Source organism: Falco biarmicus, chromosome 18 (genome assembly GCF_023638135.1).
Source record: "Falco biarmicus isolate bFalBia1 chromosome 18, bFalBia1.pri, whole genome shotgun sequence".
Classification (NCBI taxonomy): domain Eukaryota; kingdom Metazoa; phylum Chordata; class Aves; order Falconiformes; family Falconidae; genus Falco; species Falco biarmicus.
The window spans coordinates 5816112-5839999 of record NC_079305.1 but is presented as its reverse complement, the minus strand read 5'-3'; the positions used below and the strand labels follow the sequence as shown (position 1 = coordinate 5839999).

Here is a 23888-nt window from a genome sequence, read left to right as displayed (position 1 = left end):
TTCGGCAGCAGCGTGCAGTTGAGGCTTGGGGACGTGTAGCTGGGTAACTCCGGGAGGAGAAAACTGATAATCAGAGCTGAGGGAAACACCTAGCCTGCGCCTACAGAGATCTATCAGGAAATCAACCAATATCTAAATTGTGTGGGATGAGCTTGAAATTGTGGTGTTATCAGCCTTGTACTTCATTTCTCCAGTAACAAAAGGGTTCCTTGGAGACAACAGATGGTGTTTGCCTCCCATCACCCTCTCTCATGGCCCAACAGCTTTTGCTTTGTAGCTGCTAGAAAAGCAATTTCTGTGATCCTCCTCCTGTCACCACTGCCGTCACCGGGGCGGCACTGGAGCCCGAACCCCCTGCAGGGCCCTGCCTTCAATCTGCCTACAGCAGCAGCAGTGGCAGCCGAGTCGCAGGGGCTGGTGGTTGCATATGTTTTTTGGGGGTGTTTTTTGCATGCTGAGGCCCTGCTGCAGATCCCCTCAGCGTGCAGCTGGCCGTGCCCTGGCCGCTTTTGGGGGGTGGGAGCTGTGCTGCACAGGTGTCGCATTGTATGTATGGCTGTTGTATGGGTTTGCATGGCTGAGCACTGGGCAGCTGCCAGGGCCAGGCTCGGGCTGTTCCCCAGCTGTTCGTGGGGTTACAGCAGGTTACTGAACCTCTCCCGTGGTTGTTTTCCCCAGAAAGCTGCAACAGGCAGCGCGCGTCAGCTCCGGCTCCGAAGAGCAATAGCAGGGCTGTAAAGCCTGTCTCCAGGACAGGGGTGAGGCAGTTGCGGGTGCCGTGCCAGCATCACCTGCCCCAGCTGGGGTCTGTGCCGGGCAGAGCCAGGGCCAGCGAGCCTCCCGCCGACCCTGAATCATCGAGTGCAACGGGGCACAGACCTGCTCCACACAGCCAGGGTGGGAACCCCCCCAAGGCTTTACGAGCAGCAGCCCGCTGCCAGCCCCTGCTCTCGGGCTTGTTTAGCTCTTGCAGTGATGCTTTCTAGATGTTTCCCAACAATCATGTTGCCTAATTGTTATAATCTAAGTGACTGATGCCTTGTTTACAAGTGAGCCTTGTCTTTGTTCTTGAGATCTGCCCTTGAATCCCTGTCAAGTGTCAGCGCTGGTTTATGGGTATTTCAGTCTGTCTGCGTTGGGCTATTTATGCAAGCATTTCAAACAAAAAGGAAGATTTCTAGAACTGCAAGTTTATTTCAGCTCTGTGTAGGAGGGGAGGAAAGGGGAGAGAGATGATGCTGTGTGGATGTGTACAGGTAAAAAGTGCTTTGCAGCTCCTCTGACAGAGACCTGGCTGATCAGCTAACTGCTAATTGAGAGTATGAGCTGTGGCTGCTCCCGCTGCAGCTCTGATCTGTCAGAGGTTCGGTGGCAAACTAGAAACCAGCCCAGTTTGCAGTTTGTGCTCTGAAGTTGTCGGCATCTGCCTGGGAGAAATAAATCAGATTTGTCTTAATGCCTGCCTTCGGGAGAGAAATGTGTCCATCACGAGGGTCTGTCCGAGACTCGTGGAGCAAAGCGGGAGCTGGCATGAGAAGACGTCTGGGGAGAGAAAGGTCTCCAGGCTGTGTATTGGATCTTACAAGCCTGACCGCTTAGCTACAAATCTTCATGTAGGTTGTGCTCTATATTTAATAGATGACGTTGTACATACACTGCAGGGTCCTTACTGCAGGTCATGGGGCTGCCCAAATCACGCAGACAAGCGTGGCGACAGGTTCCTTGCTGGGGCCGCTTGTGCGACGGTGCGGGGCTCAGCCGGGGGCTGTTAACTGCTCTTGCGTTCAGTCGCTGCTTTGTGGCCTCGGCGTGGGCCGGATCAGCACGCTGAGCAGGCTGCTCGGTACACAAGGTGTTCTGGAGGCAGGTGGGAGAGCCCCGATGCTGCTTCCAGCCGTGTCTTTTCTTTCTTACATAAAAAACCCTGGAAGCCATCAGAACAGGGCCGGAGCAGGCATTGTCAATCTTGCTGATATCTTGCCTGGTGTGACGTCAGAGCTGTGTGTGACATGACCTTCCATGGCCCCTGCCACAGCAGCCGATGGCTGCAGCCGTGTAATTCATGTGCTGAAACGCCAGCCCAGAGCCGCGTGCTTTTTCCATAATACATGAAAGAGCCATTTAGATGGAGAACACTGGGTAGAACAGCTCTCATGTGGGTTTTCTGCTGCTGATCTGAATGCACTTGAGTTGCCTGGATTGCTCCGAGCAGCTTGCTTTTGCTCTGCGAAAGCATCAAGGAGCAAAAGCTGAGCAATGCCCTGTGTTCTCAGGAGCAGCCCAGGTGAAGGCTGGAAGGACAGTGCAGGTTCTGTCCCTGCAGTGGGCAGGGAAAAAGGGAAAGGGAAATGCAAAGTTTCAAGGTCTGGGTATAGTCACGTGTGGGGGTGGTCGCTGGTGCTCCCTAAATGACAAGTTGCTGTTGGAATGGTGCCTGCTGCCCCACAAGCAGCCGTGCTTTAGGCAGGATTGTGCAGTAGAGATGTGCTGGGGGAGCCGGGGATGCTGTGGGGCTGGCGGGGATGCATCGGGAGCACAAATGAAAATAAGATATGTTACCGACGAGTAAACAGTGTTGAGCATGATGTCAAGTTAGCGAGGCCGGTGAGCTCGCCTTCAGAACCCTCTCCGAGCAGAAAGCTGAGTCAGTTCCGGCCATGATGAGGTTCATGGAAAGTGTTTCCCAACACTGTTTAGGGAAACCTTATGGAGAAAGTAAACAAAATCCAACAGATATCTGACCCCAAAACCCTGCCCCTCCACAGACCTCTCTCATGTTGGCAGAGGATGCTGGCGTGGCAGAGGGGATGGCGCTTGCCCCCATCGCAGGCAGGGCTGCACCCACAAACCTCGGGGCAGCCACATGCGGGGGACGGGGTGGGACAGGTGGGATCCAAGGAAGGATGCTCGGGGGGAGGCCTGTGCTCTTGCCTTCATGCACATCACTGCCCCTCACCCATGGGCCACTGTCCACCCTCCCGGAGCTCCTGGCTTGCGTCCCCTTGAGCAAATGCACCCAGCCCCGGCATTGCCGCTGCCTGCACACGGCAGCAATGGCCTCGAGATGCTCTCAGTGCAAACACTGCAGGTTTGCACTGCCAGCACACAGGTAAACACCAAGTCTCTTGTTCAGCAAATTAATTGGGAAGAAAAAGGATTAATAGCCTTGCTAACCGCTCCTGGCCTTGCAGCGATCGTGTCCTGACTCGCCCAGTCTGTTTGCAGGGCATCCCACTGTGAGCGAGCTGTGCCCTGCGTCTTCTCAGTGAAATAGTTTCCTCTGGGAATTCTTCTCCCCCCAGGGCCATGGGGCCTCCTTTCTGTTGAGGAAATGTCTTTGATCAGTAGAAATTAAACCAGGAAAATATTTTCCATTTCTGTCAGGATAAAAATGGCTCAAGCCAGGCATGATTGATTGCTGAAAAAAATCAGAGCAACCCCGGTGCCATTTCAGAAGGCTTCCTACTGTTCTTGCATACAGTAAACACAGAATATATTTAGCAGCGGAGCCCAGCATGAGACAGCCTCTTACTGCAATAATAGCAGTGCCTTGTCTTTTTTTCCATTTTTTTATTTTCTCTAAGAAATCGGTTTGACAAGCTCTTGGGAAGCTGGGTAGGGATTGCCTCATGGGCTCACCGTGCCTGCCTGGAACGCCAGTGTCTTTGTTTGCCCTTGTTTACCGGGTCTAGCAACCACGGGCTGCAGTGACTAACTCTGCAAATAGGCGTTGAGGCAGACACGGCGCTTCCTCCGCGTGGCACCGGCGACATGCCACCACGCAGGCACTGGTTAAAGCCTGGCTCCTGGTGTGAACCGCCACTCCAAGCATTAGAGAAATTGTTCCCAGCCGTTCACCCGCTTTCCTCTTGTTAGACCGAGCACGCATCCTGTGGCTGGGGCTCAGGTCAGACCCTTGGGGGTGGCACCTCTGCACCCTGGGTCCGTGTGGCAAATGTGGCACAGCTTTGCAGGCAAGGAAGGGCTTGCAGAAATGGGGTCTGCCCCAACAGCATCAACCCCCCGAGTCCTAAAATGCAAACCCAGTGGAGCTGGAGTAAGAGGTGAGCTAAAGGGGGATGTTGGGTTATTGCAGATCTTGTCAGACACTCCAGCCAGCACCAGCTGTCCCAGATACACTCTCTTGGTATTATACATGCAAATAATGGCCATGACTTATTTATTGGAAAACCCCATATTTCATAATAATGCACTTTCTTCATGGTATTTATTATTCAAATTACTCTAATGCAGCATCATAAACCAGGAACCTGCTGTGCTCGTCTCTGAGTAAATACAGAAAAAGGCAGCCCCAGCCTCAGATAGCTTACACTCAAAACCTAGGGGTTTTATCACCTCCCCTCTTGGCTGTACCCAGCCTGGAGCTGCTCCAGCAGCGGGTGTGTGCCGCCAGGATGGGGGAGCCGGGGAGCCCTCCGGGGAGCCCCTTGCTGCCCCAGGGTGCGTGGGGAAACCCTCCCCTGCTTCGCTGCAGGTGAAAGGATGCCCCGAAGGGGAATTAAAGGAAATTCTGGTTTCTTGTCCCCAAACACACAAGACATTTCCAGGCCATAGTCATGATGTATTTTTAATGCTCCCCCAGTCTGTGGAGGAGGGGAAGGTGCATGGCATACCCCTCTCATCCAGGGGCCTAAAGATGAGCCTGCTCACCCAGGCCCTCACCCTGCCGCGCACTCGATTTCTGCTGTACGTTTTATGAACAGGGAGGTGGTGTTTGCTGTGTCCCAGAAAACCATAAACCCCCGGCTGCTGGCTGAGGCACCCCAGCTGCTAGCGGAGAGCTCGGTGCGGGGCTGCGGGCGAGGGGGGTGCAGCAGCATGCATTTACTGCAATGCTCGTCATCCTGAAAGGAGGTCAAGGACCTTGGCCAGGGCCTGTCTTTGGCTTGTTTCCAAGCTGTGTTTGCCCCATGCGAAGTTATTTTTGTTCTAATTGTAACATTTTGGTCTCTGGTTCCTTTTCTTTCCAAATGGCATTAACAGTGCAATGGTTTATAAGTACTGGTCATACACTGAGGACTTTAGGGCTTGAAGCAAAACCCTTTCCCAAAGGGCCCTCTGGGTACCCTTCCACCTAGTGACTTGCTTTACACCAATGCCATTTTCCAGCACTGACCATCTATGGGAAAACATGGCCAGCGTTTGTCTGACACTGGCCGTGCCGTCCTTTTGGCTTCCCAGCGGGCACAAGCTTAAGGTGCTGGGAGCTGCAGCCGAGCAAGCGTGCGGCTGTGTACGCATCCCTTGTCACTTCATCCCAGCGCCACTGCGGTGCTGACACTGCGTCTGTACAGATCACAGCCTGCAGTGACGAGCGAGCAAAAAAGAGGAAAGCATTAGGCTTCAGCAAGTGGAGGCAGCTACGGGAGGTGATGGAGAGTGTGAATCCGCCGCACGGGCAGAGCGTATCAGGAGAGGGATCCTCACGCCATTAGCAGAAGGAGTAGAGACTCTTGCCCACCTAGGGAGGCTGGGAAGCTAAAGCCCAGCAGAAACCCAGAGATTTACTGGAGGTCACAGAGGGAGCAAAACCAAACCCGTTCCTTTCCTTCCCTGGCAGAGGGTTTCTCCCAGGCTTGTTCACTGGCTGCTGTTGGGCTTGGGGTGGCAGGTCGCAGGGACGCTTGGGCAAAGAGCGTGCCAGGTAGAACAGGATGATGCAAACTGCAGAACAAAAACAAGAGGTTGGCAAGAGGTCTGTGGCTGCCTTGGGGCACCGTGTCTGGCATGTCCCCAGCACGGCAGTGTCATTCATCACCTCTCTAGTGATGGCTTTTCAATCTGTTCCTAACTCCCCTTCCATATTAGGTATAATTTAGCAGCTCTTCTCTCCTCCTCCTTCTGTGCCATAATTAGTACTTTTTGGCTTGAGTCATGTCCTTTAATCATATCTAGACTGCATTCACTCCTGCCAAGGTGAGTAATCCCCCAGGCAGAGATAAAGCCCTCTGCGTTTTTTGTGCCTTTGCCAGGTTGAGAGGCATCAGAGGGATACAGTGCTCGGGGCATGCACCCGATGCAACATCAGGTCTCAGGCAAGCAGCAGCGTCAGAAAGAAGGTGAAGGCAATTATTTTCTGCGCCGTCCCAGCCCTCCCAAGGGGGAATTGCAAAGCAAACTTGGTTGTTACTAATAAATTGCTTTGAGACCTGTGGCTGAGCTGTGCAGGAGAGGAGAGCCCGACTAGGAGACGAGTACTTGTCTATAGAGATGTTGTCACCCGTGGGTATGCATCCATGCCAGGCGTGCTACCAGGGCACGTGCACTGCTTGCCCTACCCAGCGTGCCGTAATGTCCATGCCCAGAGCAACGTGCTGAGCTGGGACAGTCAGTGGCTGCTGCCACAGAGACCTGCTGGTGGGCTCTGGGTGGTTTGAGCTTGGGCATGAGGGGCAGCATCACTGGCCGCCCCAGCCAGTCTTCCCAGAAGAGCCCCAGGACAGCCCCTGACTGTGGTGCGGGGACAGCCAGCACTGCAGGTGTGACAGCTTTGGGGGCTCGCTGTTTTTCCAGGGGACAGTGGGCGGTCGTGTGGCAGGGCAAAATTCAGGATGTGACTGACTGGAGCCTGACAGCCTGCAGGTTCTCCCAGGAATGCACCAGCCCTGTGACCTGAGCGGGAGCTGGGGAGGGCGGGTCGCTCTGAGATAAGCTTGCCAGCGGATAAAGACAGGGATAAAAATGAGCAATCTTGGCACAGAGTTGGAATGTGTAGAGAGGAATGCAGACACGCTTGGGGCTGGAGCAGGCTGTGCTTTCAATAGGACCTTCAGGGTTGTAACGGCAGCCAGGGGATCCTGAGACAGGGATGCAGACCTCCCGGGCACTTAAGGAAGGTTGATGATGAAATGTTTTATAGCTTATGAGGCCCTCATAAGGCAGCCAGGACCCAAATAATGGGGGATTTTAATTACTTGGATATTGATGAACATAATAAGTGTGCAGCAAACCACAAAGGGAAACCTGCGGCTAGAGGAGAGAGCAAGACTGATCTATGCACAGCATGTTAAATAACTTAAATCGTTCAGAGTCTCCTCTGGCCCCGGTTCCAGGAGCAGAGCCAAGTAATAAAGAAGGTCGGGGTTGGGAAGTGTCTAGAATCCAAATGTTTGTATTCTTATTCGATTTCAAATATTCACAGGGACAAAAGTGGTAGCAGGAGTCACGGCAAAGCACTCGGTTGTATGTGCTGGGAGGCTGTGAGATGCCCTCGGCAGAGGGGCAGGCAGCCTGGCCCTTGGGAAAGTGGCTGTCAATGCCCAGAGGAACTTTTGCACAGATCTGCCGCAGTGGAAGGTGACCTGGGTGAGACCTGGGCAAGGCGAGGAGGCCGAAGTCTGAGCAAGCAGGTGGGTGGGATGGCGGCTGCTAGGCTGGGCATAGCACAGTGGGTGGGGGGGCAGGGCTGCTGTGCTGTGGGCAGGTCCCGTGGTTTGGTGGCATCAAAGGTGCACCCAGGCGAGGTGTCCTCCTGACACCTTGGGTGCGCACCCAGCTTCCTTCTCCGTCACACGGGTCCGACCGTCAGACTTCGTGGGGGAAACTCTGCTTTATGGAAGGGGGTAGCAAGGCACCAGCAGCAGGCGGACCCCCCCCGGAGCAGGGCTGGGAGTGCCGTGCTGCAGATTCGCAATGGAAATGTGCGCCTCAAGCTGCAGGGGCAGGGCCCCTGTTTGCAGTGACAAGATGGTTTTCTGTGTGGGTGGTGCTAATTTGAGTCTGTAGCTGCTGTTCTGGTTGTGGCCAAGGGCGATTCTATGATTCGATCCCTGTTGGTTTTGCATCAGCTCCCTGGCAGCGCCTGTCCTGGCTGACCTGGCAGATGCTGCTGGGTTCGGGGCAGTGGTGCAAAATCCCGTTATGGTTCGTGTGGAGCCTGGGCAGGTCGTGCTGTCCCAGCCTGAGTGCAGAGAAGTTCCTCTGGGAGCTGCGGTCTGGGGGACAGCACCTCTGAAAGGGAGGTCTGCCCTTCTGCTGCCTTCCCGTGGTGACAAAAACATGCACTTTACTTAAGAGCTGCAGAAATAGGCTTTCTGTGGCAGAAGGGCAGTGGTACCCATGAGGTACCCCATGAGGTGCTGGCTGGGGAAAGGCTGTGGGCTTGAAACAGGGTGCAGCAAGCCAGAGCAGCAGAGACTGAACATTGCTGCTACACCTGTGGCTCTGTAAAGGTGATGGAGACCCACGCTCTGACACAAACCCTTCAGGGCAGAGCAGGACCTCAAGGCCACAGCCGCGTCTTGCTGTGTGGATGTGGACAGTGTGGTTCCTGGTGGCAAAATGAGTGCCAAGCACCATGTTATTCTCAAAGGTATTGTGGCATTTTTAGGTGCAGATGTAAATTATTGAAATGGAGTGTGCTTACAGTCATAATGCACCTGAGACCTTAGATGCCTGCATCTTGTGATCAATATTAGACAGCAGTGGTTTGGAAACAGAGAGATCAAAGCTCTCGTGAAGCAGCTGTCCCAGCCTGCCGGGAGAGAAGATGGGAAGGGTCTGTGCATCACTGTGCATCACTGTCTGGGTGCTGTGAGTGTGGCAGGATCCTCCCCGACTCTGACTTTAAAGGAGGTGAATCTGCTTAATGTGTGTGCTGTTGTTGGATGCATCTCTGACAAAGCATTTGGAAAAGTGAACTCAAATGTGGTGAGCTCTTGCTGTGTCGTTTGCTGACCTGGAAACACCGTGGTCTGACTCTCTTTCTGTGCAGCTTTTAGGTACCTTCCTCATCCCTCAAAAGTGATGTGTTGAAGGTGTCCACTGGTGCGGGGTACCCCCTTGGCTCTCCAGAGCCCTCTGGCATCTCCCCTCTGCTTTCCCAGCTCCCCTTTTCTCTTCCAAGGTGGCATGAAGCCACCTGCCTCCCCCCTGTGTTGGAGTGGTCCAGGGCAGGGGTGGCGTGTGCGGGGAAGGGCCCTGGGGCTTCGTGAGGGTTTGCAACAGGAACAAAAAAAACCAAGGGCCCTTTGCCCCTTCCTGGCACTGGCACCGCTGCTGCCCAGCGTGGGTTTGGGCACTTCACTGCATGCATGGAGCCCATGTCTCCCCTGCAGTGCCAGCCTGCACCAGCTGCCTGTGGCTCCTTATTGTATTTTTCATTTAGCTGGAGTGATTGTTTTTTTCCTCTGTAAGTTTGCTGTTTTCCTGAAATGGTCTGAAATGTAATAGACCAAGACAATCATCAGAATGAAATATTTCCTACATAAAATATGCAGCGGCTATTCAGAAATGAAGATTGAGTGGAATGAGGGCTGCCAGGCAAAGATTTAAAGGTGCTGACGTGTTCCCATAGGTTGTTTACCGAAGTTATCGTCTCCTAAGCCCCAGTTTTAAGACTGCGTTTCAAAAGAGGGCACAAAATAAAATTTAGCAAGGAGCTTTAATAATTCAAGCTGCCATGTGCTGAGCTTTTTGTTGCCCTTATGGGAACGAAGCCTCATTTCAAAGGACCTTGACTCTCTTCTGATAGTGCAGGAGAAGTGGCACTGCCAGAGCTATTTTTGCACCAAGACACTGATTGGGTGTGAAACCTGTCTCTGGTGGCCATGCCAGCAAAACCTGGGCGGGCAAAACACAAAGGCATATGGCCTGATTTCCCTAAAGATGCCAATTCCAAGGAATTTAGGGGTGCTGTCTTGCTGCAAAAGGGCAACCTAGGCACCTGGCATTATGAAAAAGCTTCAGCACTGCTCTGAGTGCAGAGATCTGCTCACCCGCCCCAGCACGGTGGGGTGCGGTGAGCCCAGTCCCACAGGCTCACACCAGGGAGCGATGCACAGGGGAGCAGGTGGGAGCCTGGCGGCTGTGCTGAGCTGCAGGGTTTGCTGGTCTTGCTTCTGCTGTGGTGTCTGTATCACAGGAACCGGCATGGCGTGTCCTGGGATGAACCCAGCATCAGACCATCGGTCTACTGCAGATACCTGGTGAGGACCATGGGTTTGTCTGAAGCGTTTTTCTCTTGCCGGCCCCTCGAGGAAACCGCATGTCCCTGCATCCCCTGCCACAGCACAGTATTGATCATTGAGAGTTAAGAAAGTGAAGGCTGTGTGTGCCCAAATGTTGCGGCTTTGCTCCTGTGACGTCCTAAGCCCTTAATAAATCAGGAGCTGCGATGAAGTTGGCAATGGAGAGTAAAACCTTATGCCTTAATGCAGCATCTCTGTGAACACCAGCTTCCTTGACACCCCACATGCTCTGCTCACTTCTCTTGTCCACTTTCCCCTCTCGCCTGGGTTTGAGTGACTTCAGCATCGTTCTCGTGCCTGGGGAGTTGGTTTCTCAGCAGACTTCCCCTGGAGTAACTGTGGCCCTGCTGCAGACGCACGGGCTATGAGATCTCTGCCTGTTACTCAGACTAGCAGCAGGCATTTCAGCAAACAAAACCGTCTTTTACAGAAACAAGTAATTGTGAAAGGCTGGGCAAACAAGAGTCCGAGTTTCCAACCGGACTGCTTGGCATTACCAGCCCAAGCATCTGAATTAGGCAGCGAGGTGTGATGAGAATTGCTGACTCGAGCCTGCCGTGGTGGTTTGGGACCCGCAGGGGCCTGGCAGCCCCGGGCACGGCAGGATGGCACCATGTCAGTGTTAGCACAGTTAGCACGGCAGGGCTGGCCAGTGTCGGGGACAGGAGCCGTGTCGGGGAGCCAAAGGCTGTGGGTCGCAGTGGGAAGCCCTGGCTTGGCACCTGCTGCACCCCGCAGCCCCCAGCCCCCACCCCAGCCCTCCCAAATCCTCACCCCCGTGCTTCGCTCTACCTGCCCGCTCCATGCCTCGGCTGCGGGGAGCCCGGCTGCGGCGGAGCCAAAAGCAGGTTTGTGCCGCCACCTCGCGATGGAGAAGCGCTGGATGTCGCGATGGGCTGGCCGGGGACGCAGCTTCGCGACGGACACAGGGCCCGGCAGCACGACTGGGTTTGGGAATCGCTGCTTTATTAGCCCGTGTCGCCCCCAGCGGAGTGGCAGCCCCCACCCGCGGGGAATGAGCGTGGTGGGGCACAGCAGGCAGGGCTGGGACGGATACCGCTCTTCCCAGTGCCGTGGAAGGTTGCTGTGCACATCCCAGTGCCGTGGAAGGATGCTGCACCCATCCTACTGCTGTGGAAGGTTGTCGTTGCCATTCCAGTGCCATGGAAGGATGCTGTGCCCATCCCAGTGCGATGGCAGGATGCTGCACTCACTGCATGCCTTTTGGGGGTTACCAGCAACAGTGCTCTCCTCCTTTGACAACCCAGAGCACGTTCCACATCCCAGACATGCACGAGCAGGAAGGGTGCTGCGGAGAGGAGAATTTTGGTGCAGGTCGCTGCAGTTGGACTTTGGCTCGTGTGCTGCAGCATGCACCGGAGCCGTTTGGCCTCCTGCACCCGCCTTGAGCAGTGCCTTGCAAACCCTTGGGGCAAGTCAGGCACTTATCATCCCTTCCCTGGTGGTGTCCCTGACACTTTTCAGGAAGCTGAAGATGTGGGACCCTCCGGTCCCTTTGGCCTCCAGTGCAGATGGGAGCTTCCCCGCAGAGGGGCCAACCCTGTCACACAGCTCTGCCTGTCTGGCCTTGGCTTTGGCTGCTGCAACAGTGATGTACTTGGTGACAATGGTGATGTGGTAGGACCTGAAGTCTGCTAGCTCAGAGATGCACTGGTTGAAAGCTGCACGGAGCTGTGTGTCTCCGGAGGAGAGCACATGTTGCTTCAGGGATGGGGCACGGCGGATCTCCTCCACGAAGGCTCTGTGGGGTGGGGGCATGTAGTCCCTCATCCTGTGGAGGAAGGTGGCTGGAAGACACAAGCAAAGGAAGAAATAAGTTGTGGGTGAGTGGGTTAAAGCACCCCGACGCTCTCAGAGGGCAGCCAGACTGGAGCACTGGTGCTGTGGTCTGCAGGGACCACTGTGCTGGGTGGTACCTGACAGCCTGCACAGCCTCCTGGCCCCCTCCTTTCTGCCTTGATTAACTGAGGAAGAAAACCCATCTTAGGTCAATGCTCCATTAGGGTTGTTCTTAACCCTAAAGGCAGGTTTTAGCCCTTGCTCTCAGCCTTTTCTGCTACTAGAGTGGTTTTGCTAAGTTCTGATAAATATATTCTGTTGGGGGCTGGACTAACGTGGAGCTATGTGAATGGGTGAGCTAAATTACTGGCAGGATGCTGGCACACTCTGTTCCCTCATCTCTGTACCCATATATAATCTCAGTAAAAAGTTAAAATGCAAAAAGCAAAGTCTATCCATCTGGGAATTTATAGCAGCAAGGAAGTGCCTGCCAGAGCCTCGTTTATAGACTGCCTCCCTAATGAACTGGGCAGAACCTCGTCCCAGCCGGGCTCTGCGAGGGTTTTGCAAAGGTGAGATGGGTGGGTGTCCTGTCAGCTGGCAGAGCTGGGCACAGCCCTGGGAATCACTCTGGCTCGGTTCTTCCCTCACCCCCTTGTTTGCTTAGAAAGAAGGAAAAGTGTGTCTTACTGCTCTCCTCGCTGTGGCGAATCCCCAGGAGCTCATCAAAAGCGTGAAGGACAGCGCTCTGCGCTGCGCTCCCTCCCGAGTACGCCATGGGCTCGTCAGCTACACCTTCGTATATCAGCCCCTCCGGCATGGCAGGGTTATCCTTCCAGCTGAGCGGGAAGACAGGGCAGTCAGGCAGGGAGTGGCCGTGGAGCAGCTGATAATGATGGGGGCTGCGAGAAGGGACCCTAGGCTGGCACAACTGACCAAAACCTTCCTGGCCTGGCCCGTGGATCTCCCCCTCCTCGCTCAGCCTTGCCAGCTGTCCTCAAATGGGAGATAAACTTGGACACCAAACACCGTGTCAAGGTGCACAACAAGGTCATGGGTGTGGAGAGAAATCCTTCATTATCCCTCGCTGAGGAGCGAGGGATGGTTCTACAGGATCGTTGCACACTGGTGAGCACCCCATGGCATGGTCCCAGGACGAGCTGCCCTCCGCCTGGCTGCACCTCCAGCTCATGTCCTGGTCCAGAGCTGCTTTGGGCGTGCAAGAAGGGAGAGGGAACTTGCCTGGGCAAGTGACTTAATTAACATTAATTCCTTGAAGTCCCAGCAGCCGTTTGAAGCTGGGTTGCCTCTGCAGCAGGTAGTTGCCCAAACGCTGTTCCAAGCCCTTGAAGTTTGTGCTTTGGATTTTTCTCTGTTCTTGTTACTCTTGAGATGATGTCTTTAAGGACAGCGCAGGACAGCCTGCCTTTATTTATTTCAGCAGAGAACAAGCCTGTAATGTGATTTCCTCCCCCTCATAAAGCTGCTCGTCCTCAGCAAGCCCAGGAACCGGGCAGCATCGGTGCCTCCCCCCATACACCATTAACTCACAGTCCCTGTCATGCAGTTTTATGCGCCTGTTGTGCAAAAATGGATATATTCTCGCTCACAAATGGAAAGAGGAGTTGTTACAATTTCAGAGAGATAATGTGCCTGGCACAAAAATATCTCTTGACCTTCTGAAGAATGCACCATTTCAGGAAGCTTTTGGTGCTGTCTGCTAAGGCTGCTCGACTGCTGGAGCAGATTTTGCACAAACTGCAGAGAAAATAGATTCATTATCAAATACCATAATATTTTTAGCTCTCCCAAGAATGTATTTATAGTAACCTTTACTAGTGGGAAGTTCTTATAAGCAGAAGGGAATTTAAAAGGCATGTTTTTCCAGGCTGATGACCATCAAGACGAGGTCGGCTTGGATAAAAAATGAGAGAAACCTAATCAGGATGCATGGAGCCTTTTGACTTAGGAATGCTGAGATATGCTAAAGAGAAATAAAAATAGAAACCCCCTGAGAAGCCCAGGAGTGGAGCAGCTGGGGATGCTCACAGCCCCGCAGGGAAGATGAGGGATAGCAAACCCCCAGCACTGGGCTCTCATGGGAGTGTTTCTGCCTTGCCCAAGTGACTTTCTCTTCCCCAGTATTTGGCAGGGATATTTTTTTGTTAATTAACAGATTTGTAGTGGAGCAACAGCAATAGGCTTGTTATTGATATTTCTTTAACACACAGGAGGAAGGGACCCCACTCAGCTTTGTAGCTTTGTGTGTACAGCATGCAACGGAAAGAGAAATTAGTCTTTTCCTGTCAAAACTGTTTGGGCCAAGAGCAGGAATGATTTGTTTCTGCACAGTTATGGCTGTTGCAGTGCAGAGACAATGCCGGGGCTAAGCTGAAGTGCAGGATGGAGAGAAGTGGGTAGGGAGGCAGACCCCAGCCCTCTGCTGCAGTCCTTACCCGGCTCTGGCTCCGCACAGGCAGCTCAAGTGCCTGGGAACTCCCTCCCTTGAGAGGGACGGGACTGCATTGCCCTTGGGGCCACCACTGCTGGACACAATGCTGGTTCCTACCCTGCCTTGGGGACCCCATGCCCTGTCTGGGCTGCCCCTTCCCAGCTCATCCCCTGCTCCCCCCAGCCCTGACAGCTATCAACACGGTGGCTTTGGTGGGAAATGTGCTGCACTTACCCAGAGAGAAAGATCCGGATCACAGTGTAAAATACTGTTGGATCCACATAGTCTAGGAGGAAATCAGATCATAGCTGTCACCATGGGCAAAAGGCAATTAGTTTCCTCTGCATTGGCATTTCCCGTGTGGCAGTGCTCCCCCCCGCCCAATGCCACTGAGGTGACCCAAATCTGTACCCTGAGAAGGACCTGGCAGGAGGGGCCAGTGCATTGCCCCCTCCCCACCGTGGGCTTCCCCTGTCTGGGCTCCTTGGGGCACTGCTGTGTGCAGTGCAGCATCACCGCTCAGAGCTGCTCAGCCCAAAACCACCCTACGCTTTTACCCCTCATGGTGCTCAAACACCTTGCGTCACCCTGGGAGCGCTGAGCTGCCCCTGCATTGCTCCTGCCTCCTCCCACTCCATCCCTCCAGAGATGCTGCAGGGGCCAAGTGTGAGCGCATTTACACTAATGCATCTGATGAGCTAAAGCGTGCACAGCGATGTGAGGGTGTGAGCCGCCCTCCAGCTGAAGGCTGCTGTTACCGTGCATCTGTTTCAAAGCCTTGCTCATGTCCCTGATGGCTTCTGCCAGTGCCTGCAGGGCTTTGCACAGAGTCTCCTCATCCAGCTGCAGGATGGCACGAATGGCCTGAACGACTGCCTGCGAGAGGAGAGGAGGGAGAGCACGAAATGAGGAGGGGGCTGGGATGTCCGTGTACAGTGGCTCCAGCTACCCGCTGCCACCCACGCCAGCCTTGCCCCTTCCCCCAGGCCACAAGCAAGCATGCAGGGGACGGGTGCACCTCGTGGGCGCGTGCTTGCAGGTGCTTTCTGGGTGAGCAAAGAGCTATGGGGCACGACGGTACCCTACCTTAATCCCAGGCACAGCAGCCTTCTCAACCAGGAGGGTGACAAGGATGAAGCCTCGCAGGCTCTCACCCCCAGGCAGCGAGATGATGGTGTCCAGGTTCCTGCAAAGGTGACCAGTGGAGCGCCAGGTGTGTGTGGGTTAGAAGGGTGCTTGCTCAGGCTTTCCCCGCACACCCCAGGACCCACTGAGCCCTTGGAGCAAAACCCTCCTGGCTGCAGAGCCTCTCATTTGCACCCTGGGCAGAGAGGAGCTGGCACAGAGCAAACGGGGAGAGGGGCCTCTCTGGTTTTGAGGGATCCATGACCCACCCCGTGCACTCGTTAGACCATGACAGCCAGGCTCTGTGTGGACTAGACAGCCTACGGTTCAGCTGTGGTCATGGCACTTTGCTCTTGTTGCAGTGGCATTTCTCTGCCAAAGGCTGAGCTGTTTTTGTTGTGCTCATATATCAGGAGGTAGGTTCAACCTAAGCAGAGCCCTGCAGTGTTGGAGTGCTAAGCCAATTCAAACAAAACTAATACCGTTAGAAAATAAATCAGCATCTTAAATACTTACTCAATTTCCAGAGGCCTGTGGGCATTTCAGTTATTGCCAACAAATGCACAAGAAAAGGAGAGAGAGAGAGATGTTATAAATTGCTTCAGCAACAGACTGTGCTCTGTAGGAGACAAATGAGCTCGCTGGCCCAGTCCCGGGGGGATGCTCCCAGAGGCACCCAGTTCCCCACTGGGCACCCGCATCTGCCCCCATGAGACAGGCCCCCAATGACAGTGGGTTTTCAATGTTTTTTGGCAGAACAGGAGCAGTTTGGGAACTGTTTGTCCCCGTTGTGCTAGACAGGACCTGCTCAGGCTCATCACTGTTGCCCCGATGGCGGGACAAGCCATGCTCGCTCCGCTAGTGTTTGCCTGTTTACCCGTTGGGGTTCTTTCTCCTCCAGTTGGCCAACACAAAGTCCGCATGGCCGAGGATGGGTGGGAGGCCGAGGGCCTGCGAGACCTCCCAGAAGGGGACAGCGAGATTTCGGGGCAGGACCTGAATGGCACAAAGCACAGGAAGGATCAGGGACACTGTCAGGCTGGTGAAAGGTGCCTGTCCATGGGCACCCAGCCAGGCAGGAGGGTGCTGCAGCCTCAGGAAAGGGGCTTTGCTCCCATGGGATAAGTCCCAGGGGAGCAGCATCAGCCCCCAGATCCCAAGGAGAGGTGGACTTGCTCCGTGTTGCTTTTACCTTCACGGTGCCCTCCTCGCCCTCCTGCCAGAGGTAGCCCATCGTGATGAAGCTGAGAACCAGGTGCGCCAAGTGCAGCTCCTCATGCCCTCGGAGGTGCTGGGTGCTCAGCTGCGGCATCTGCCAGGGAAACCCTTGGGAGCAAGGGGCACCACAGGTGATGCCAAGGGCCCCCGGCAGCGGGGGGCTGCCCCACCAGCAGGGGAGAGACCCTCCTAGTGCCTCTCCCTGCCTCTGCTGTCTCCCTGCAAGCTTCCATTCCCTCCCACGCTGCAGGATTTGCTACTGATGCGCTGTTGCTGGTTTGTAAGCACGGACAGTAAACCAGAGGATTTTACTCCAAGAGGCGTTCCTCTCCCTTGTGCTGGGGTGTGCACGAGAGCATCTGATCCCTCTGTGTGCCAGAGGGGTCCAGCCGGGCCAGGTGTTCATGGAGCACCTGGGGGCTCAGGGGCAGGGAGCGCGGCCGGGATGAGCCGCAGCTGTCATGCCATCCACTCCAGCCTCGCCGCCTCGGGGGGCCGGTGCGCCCTGGGGTCTGCCATAGGAGTTACTTCTGTGTTGACGTTGGCTTTGCCCTTGCACGGTATTAGTCCTGTCTGCGTGAGTCCTTGCTGAGGACATGGCTTTGCTGTTGGTTTGGTTTTCCATGCGTTTTGCAGACACTGCTGTGTCAGACCAAGGTTTGAGAGAGCACCAGAGACAGGAAAGATAACACAGGTACCTGGTGAACTCGTGAGCGGAGCTGATGGCTTGTGATCAGCTGAGGCAGGTCATGGGCAATCTCCATCCAGGGACCGTAGGGTGCCGGCAGCTCTGTCTTGAAAGAGACAAGAGGAGGGCGGTTAATGCAGAGTCTGACTGTTGCAAGGCTGCATCTCTTCTCTCCCCGTAGTTTCTGAGCAGTTCGGGACTGAGACAGGAGATGTGTCCAAGAGGTTAAATCTGGCATCAGCAGAGCTGGCTGTGGGGCTGTGCATGAAGCAGGGAGGGGCTCAGGGGAGAGTGCAGCCCCCTTCCCTAAAGAGGAGTCTTCAGGGCTGTGCCGGGCTTGGGGACGCGCTGCCACCATCATCCTTCATGAAACACCAAGAGGATGGAGCATCCTGGAGCATCCCGCTGTGGGCAGGTGGCAGCTGAGGAGGGACAGGTCACAGCAAACACGGCACTGCCAGCACCAAGCTTGGGAAGAAGTCACTGGGCTCAGTGGTGATGGGTCGGTTGAGAGAGACGGGCTGGCTGCCCTGGCCCCTGGGCTCTGGGGGGGCTTTTGGGGGAGCACATCCCCTGCACACCCATGAGTTGAGGGTCTCATGCCAACCATGGGACAGTCAAAACAGTCCTGCACCAGTGCAGCTCTAGGCACTGGCATGCCCCTCGGGGAGTCACTGCAAAGCGGAAGGAGCCTGTCTGTCCCAGTGTGGGGACAGCAGCGTGCTGGGACAGGAGCAGGAGGGGACAGAAGGCTTGGAGATAAGGCCAGCCCTAGGCAAACTCTTTGGAGTTGAGGCTAGCTGAGAGACAACACCCAAACTCTCCTGCTGCGGTCCCTGCTCTGGCTGCAATGCAGAAGAGCCATAGGGTTTGGGGAGAAAAGGGGATGGGGGCTGCGATGGTGGCCAGGGGATGCATGGGGCAGCCAGAGCAGGGCTGTGACACACCAGCCCTGGGGATGGCTGCTCCGGACACTGCCCAGCTGGGGGTGTGTGGGGACCCTTCACCGTCCCGCTCCGTTCCATTTGCAGAGGTTTTCCTGGAACTGGCAGGGCTATGTTCGCGCCTGCAGGGAAGGGAGGGCAGCCTGGGCTCCCACGTGTCACATCGCAGCTAATGGCTTGTGTCTGGTTCCCCCTCTTGTAATACCAGCCTGCGTGGTTGCGAATTAATGGATGATAAATAAGCATCTGCCTGTCCCTGAGCACTCCCACTGTGAAGTAAGCCCAGTGATAAATGGCACCACTTTCAGCATGGGAGATCTGCAGTCTGACTGCTCTCCTCATGCTCCCTGAAATCCTGTAAAGCCAAGGCTGATGCATGATTTGCAAAGCTCCTTCTCCTCTCCCCTGTGGCGCTTGCTGCAGCCACTTACTCATTTTTAAAGTGAAGGGTTTGTCCTACGAAACTGCCTGAGCAAAAATATCATGTGCCTTCCTCACTGCTGTTTTAACCTCTTATGGAGTAGCGTTCAATCGAAACCCAACCAGAAAGCTGCTCGCCAACCCCTCTATCTTTCTGTTCTCTGTCTCCTGTAGCACACAACTGCAGTGGCACAGCCATCTCCTACCAGAGGATCAGGAAGAAGGAAGCCGTACTCCTCGGAGAGCTGAAACCTTGTCAGCGCCAGAGGCAGCAGGGTCTCCTCTGTGCTGTCGTCGGCCTCCATCACCAGGTGCTGGCTGCAGGATCAAGATGTGCTCTGGCTCGACCGAGACAGTGCAGGCTGCCCTGCTCCCGGTATGTGCTGAGCCAGCGCCGCGTGCCCCAGCCCCGGGAGGGGAACGTACCTTGTCCTGGGGGGGCTAGGGCCCGGCCACCCAATGGCCGGAGGGTCTGAGCAAACATGGTTAAAGGTTGCCGATAAGGTACTGTCATGGAGCAAACATTAATCTCCATCCCGTGGGCATCCACCTACGGGTAAGGCTGCAGGAAGCTCCCTTGCTGCGGGTAGGGGCTGTGAGCTGCCTCCCCCCAGCACCTCCCCTTGGAGCTGCAGGGATGCTCCAGGCTCCCATGGGAGGCTGCACAGAAGCAGCCTGGGGTGCTTTACGCTGGCCATGGACCATTTCCCCACAGTGCTGCCTTTGTCACCCTGGCAGATTGGTCCCCTCCCTGCAGCGGGTGCTGCTGCCATTGCAGCAGGGGAAAGCACAGGGCTGCGGCAACACTGTGCCTGTGCCGTTTGCTCGCTGTGCCTTGGGGACCAAGGGGCCCTGAGGAGGGGGCACACCTGTGGCAGCTCTTTCTCGTGGGAAGGCTGGAGGGATTTTGTGTGCCAGAGTGTGCTGGCGCTGGGCAGGGCACCCCCCAAGCCCACCCAGGCATGAAGGTGAGTGCCACGGTTTGCCTATCCAGGGGATGTGGGCTGCAGCCAGAGCAGGGAAGGGGCCGCCCAGCACAGGGGGATTTCCTGGCACGACGCCTGCTCTGATGAGTCAGGCTTCCTCTGCCACCACCGCCACAGCCCACCCTCCGGCCAGCCCCACGCCAGCGGGAAGGAGCCTGCAGCCACGGCGGGGACCACACGTCCGCCCCGCGCCCTTCCTGTGCCTTGGCCGCAATGGCCTGAGCGCCCCGGTGCTGCCAAGAGCCGCCCCAGCCTGGCGCCTGGCAGGGCAGGGTCCCACGGCTGAGGGACACTGGGGCAGCCCGGTGGGTCCCTCGATCCAGGGGCACTTGGCAGGAGGCTCTGAGCAGGGCCTGCTGAAATAGTGGTTTCCTGGGGGAAAATCAACACTATGAGCCCTGCCTGCACAGAAAGCGTCCTGTGCCGGGGGCCGGGGCTGGAGGTGCCGTGGGTGCGTGGGAAGGGCTGAGGGGGGGCATGGACAGCGGGACAGGCATCACTATGGGTCCTCTGAAGTGCGGGACTGCATTACCTGTCTGTACGACTAATATTCTCCCTGTAGCCTCAGCCTAGAAAGTGCTTCGCTCCTCAAGTGGAGGTATGTTCTGTCCCAGGCAAATTTGGCACGGCTGCATCACCCCACAGGGGCAAATCCGTTGCCAGTCCTCGTACCTCTGAATGCACCAACCAAAGCCGTGGTCCCAGAGCAGATGCGCTGGGTGGAAAATGTCGCCCAGCCAGTGCCGTTGCCCCACACCTCAACTGTAGCTGCTGCTCCAGCAGGGACCCGAGGAAGCAGCCTGTGCCACTGTCGCCACCACAGCAAGCAGCATAAGGGTGTGGGTTTGCAGCGTGGGGGCTCCTTGGGCAGAGAAGGTGGCACAGGCCTCGAGGTGTGCCAGTTCGGATTTCACAAGCCCCCCTCTGCCACCGGTATAGATCTGCAAATCCTCTGGCAAAAACGCTCTATGGAGAGATGACACCCCTGCAGTCGGCATGTGGCCACCCTGGTCCCCAGCCATGACCCTGCACAGCCCCGGGGGCTGCAGAGGGGCCGGGGGCCGCGCCACTCACCCGCTGTGCCCCACTCACTGCTGCCACCGCCACATGGTGCGGGGGGTCCCCTCGGTGGGGACGATGTAGGCCCAGGCGCGCTGCCCATGGGGAGAGCAGCACTGGGGGCTGCGGGGTCCAGGGGCTGCACCTACCTGCGGGGGGCTGCTCGCCACCACCAGCCATACCACCGACACTGGCCAGCCGAGAGCCCAGTGCAGCCAGCAGCCCCACCACCCCCTGCATCGCCCCACTGGTACCAGCCCTGCAGCCCCCGCACAGAGACACAGACACGCGGCTGCACCCAACAGCTTTACCGGTGCCTGTGGCACGGCCCTGGCTCCGTGTCCATGTCCCGGCTGTCGCTGCCCTCCTGGGTGGCGGGGCTGTGCGGAGACCCAGAGCGGTGCCTCAGCCCCCCCCAGGCTCCCCCCAGTCGCAGCGAGCCACCACTCCCCGCTCTTACTGGGACCTGCAGCCTCTCCTGCATCCTACCTCTCCCCTTTTACAGCTAGCTTTCCCCAGGAATTAGCAAATGGAAAACCTATTTCCTCCAGCTCTTGCACACAGGCAGCGTGCTTGGTGCCAAGAAAGCCGCCCTTCATTTTGCTTCTACGCTTGTACATTTTAGACACCTGTTTGCTAGTTTCTTCCCTTGGTGGCCAACAAACAATTCCCAATTTATCAACAAATAGTTGCTGTTTTCCAAACAACTTTCACTGCTCTGCCCAAGCTGTAAATCCCACTTGCCAGCTTTTCCGGTCACTACAAATGCTCGCTGCCCATCTCCCACACCCAGAATGGAGGATTTGAATTAAGTAACACCAACTTACCTGTCTGTTCGCGATCCCCTCCTTGCACAGGATCTTTTCAGCTGGCTCCATTTTGTAATCACGACAGTGTCACAGACCAGAGCGAGGAGGACGGTGCCAAAGCTGAGCAGCAGCCAGTTCTTGAGCGCGGCCAGGGCAGAGGGTTCTGCAATACGATCTAGGGAGAGAAGCAAAGGTATGGAAGGTATGGCTCTGGCTAAGGGCCAGGCGATGCCACGGCCGGCTGTTCAGCTCCAAGCCTGACAAGGCCGTTTGTGGGGCCACGGGAGATGCCGCTGCACCCAGTAAAACCCAGGGCACCCCGAGCACGGCTGCAGCACCCACCGGGACCCAGCATGCTGTCAACGCTGCTGCCGACGGAGGATCCTCGAGCCTTGCACTGTGGGGGTTCCAGCCTGCCCACCTTGGGCAGATCTCACTTTATATTTGCAATACCTCACTGCATCCTTACTTAATTTTTATTAGAGGCACCATGCTCATAGCAAAGTATGTTATTCAAAAGTGCATGCATTCAGCAGGTTGTTGCTGTCTGCTCTTAAATAATGATCATGATTTATTCTTACAGGAGCAGAAATGGCACTTCGTGGGGCTGCAAAACAGGGCTGATCTGCTTCCACTCCAACAGCTGTGCCAGCACCTCTTCACCGTGCCCCATTGTCTTAAATGTACTGTTATCCATCCAGACCCCCATGGAGGACGGCATAACTGTTAGATTAAGGGACTTGAACATCTGAAAGTTTAACAAGAGAAGTGGCTGCTCCTATATTTTTAATTTAAGTGCTGTTTAAATGTTTGTACTTATTAGCAACCATGCTGCTTCAGGAAAACAGATGGGAGCAGCTGGCAAATGATGGGCTGCTTTGTATGTATGTCATGAAAAAGGTGTAGAAAATATAAAACGGAAAGACACAGAAGTGTGTCCAAAAGAGCAAAAAAAATCAGTTCAGTAAGCAGGATCTGATAAACCCAAAGGCAACCTAAACTTGAATATATTAAATAATGAAACATACAGAATACACAAACTTGTCCTTGTCTGCATCTTTTAGGTTTCCAGGAGGAGACGCTATATTCCCTGTGATTTCAAGTCAAATGCTCATCCAACTGTGCATGCTGTGTACTATACAGGCAGGAAAAACATAAAATCACTTCCCTAAGACAGCCAGATGGAAACAAGCAGCAGTGGCTGCTGGCACCTGGGATGCCTTGGTGGAGCACATGCTGTGGGACAGCATGTTATCTCAGGGGGGTTAGGAATCCTGGACTCCAGAGCAGCACTGATTTAAAGCATGTGTTTGTGTTGGATGGATGGGATAAAATCCCCTCCACAGCTCCTGCCCCAGTCTGGACAACTGCTAGGCAAACTTGGAGGCTCTGACAGACTAAACCAAAAAGTCAAAAGCTAAAAAGCAGAGATTCCGTATTTCCAGAAAGCACATTTAATTATCTTCTCCAAAATGAGACAAATCCTACCAATACCTATCCATTAGTAGGCTGAAATAAGCCGTCAACGTTTCCATCTCAGTACGCGTAAATCAGCGAAAACTTACACTGCTGAGCGAGCTGGAGACCTGAACTATCTTCTGTGTCACAGCATACTCGTCTGCACCCAGGTACTCGTACTGAAAAATAACACCAGAATATAACTAGGTTATTTGCCACGCTGAAGCACATGTAGTTATCGTGATCTTTCCCAGAGAGGCTTCAGCCCGATGACATGCGGCCACAAGGTATAGACCATACGGAGCCAGGCAGGACCATGGAGATGACCATGGTGAAGCTTTACTGGAGCTCGAGCAACGGCAAAGAAAACACACAGAACAGGAACCGACACAGACTTACCAAAGCCCTTCCCAAAACCACGTGGAGTGCCATCTCTCTCTCGTATTTGGGCACCAACTGGAAAAAACAAATTCTTTACTATTAATAATTCATGTCGCCAATGTAGAGATAAGGCACAAGAAATGCTGACTTGTCTGAGACACTAAACCCTCCACAAAGCATTGCCATCTGCTCCTTCTGTTTTCAGAGCAGAAAGCAAAAGCCGTGTGTTAACACCTAGGACAACACTGAAGTCTTCTGCTAATAACGTTGGCTCCCAGCTAAGATGAACACCGGGGCCCTGGGACTCTCATCGCGTGAACCCTGAGGCCAGAGCAGCTAGCACATCGCCACCAATCATCTGCAGACTGGAGGGAGATACACCCCCATTTTTACAATCTATCAGTAAATCTTGCAGCCCCTGGTATTGCCTCTCATTAGACACTAGATGAGTAACAACCCACGAGACACCCCGGTCACCCCACCATAAGCACTGGCACTCCCGAACAGCCAGGCACAGCCCCATCCTGCCCGGCCGGTACCCAAACGGCCCTGCCGCCCC

At 55.1% G+C, this 23888-nt stretch overlaps 1 protein-coding gene across 3 annotated transcripts; it reads right to left on the bottom strand.

The window, feature by feature from the left end:
• Positions 1-10934: 10934 nt before the first annotated feature.
• On the bottom strand, positions 10935-19082 carry LOC130141025 (indoleamine 2,3-dioxygenase 2-like). Of its 3 annotated transcripts, XM_056321643.1 has the most exons (11): positions 18843-19082; positions 17283-17378; positions 16559-16678; positions 16244-16362; positions 15883-15897; positions 15328-15427; positions 15000-15117; positions 14476-14527; positions 12480-12628; positions 11927-11974; positions 10935-11797 (listed from the first exon to the last, which is right to left on the bottom strand). In XM_056321643.1, the coding sequence occupies exons 1-11, from the start codon at positions 18939-18941 to the stop codon at positions 11427-11429; spliced, it is 1287 nt and encodes a 428-aa protein (XP_056177618.1). In that variant the 5' UTR covers positions 18942-19082; the 3' UTR covers positions 10935-11426. The 3 variants fall into 3 exon arrangements, with proteins under 3 accessions (XP_056177618.1, XP_056177619.1, XP_056177620.1); XM_056321644.1 differs by lacking the exon at positions 11927-11974; XM_056321645.1 differs by lacking the exon at positions 18843-19082 and having other exon boundaries at positions 16559-16692; positions 17283-17379.
• Positions 19083-23888: the final 4806 nt, after the last annotated feature.

Excerpts from the sequence above, each read along its gene's own strand:
- LOC130141025 (XM_056321643.1), bottom strand. The coding sequence starts at position 18,941 with ATGGAGGCCGACGACAGCACAGAGGAGACCCTGCTGCCTCTGGCGCTG. Across the intron at positions 14,528-14,999 it reads GGCTTTGAAACAGATGCACG|ACTATGTGGATCCAACAGTA; the intron begins GTAACAGCAGCC and ends ATTTCCTCCTAG. Across the intron at positions 12,629-14,475 it reads ATCCGGATCTTTCTCTCTGG|CTGGAAGGATAACCCTGCCA; the intron begins GTAAGTGCAGCA and ends CTTCCCGCTCAG.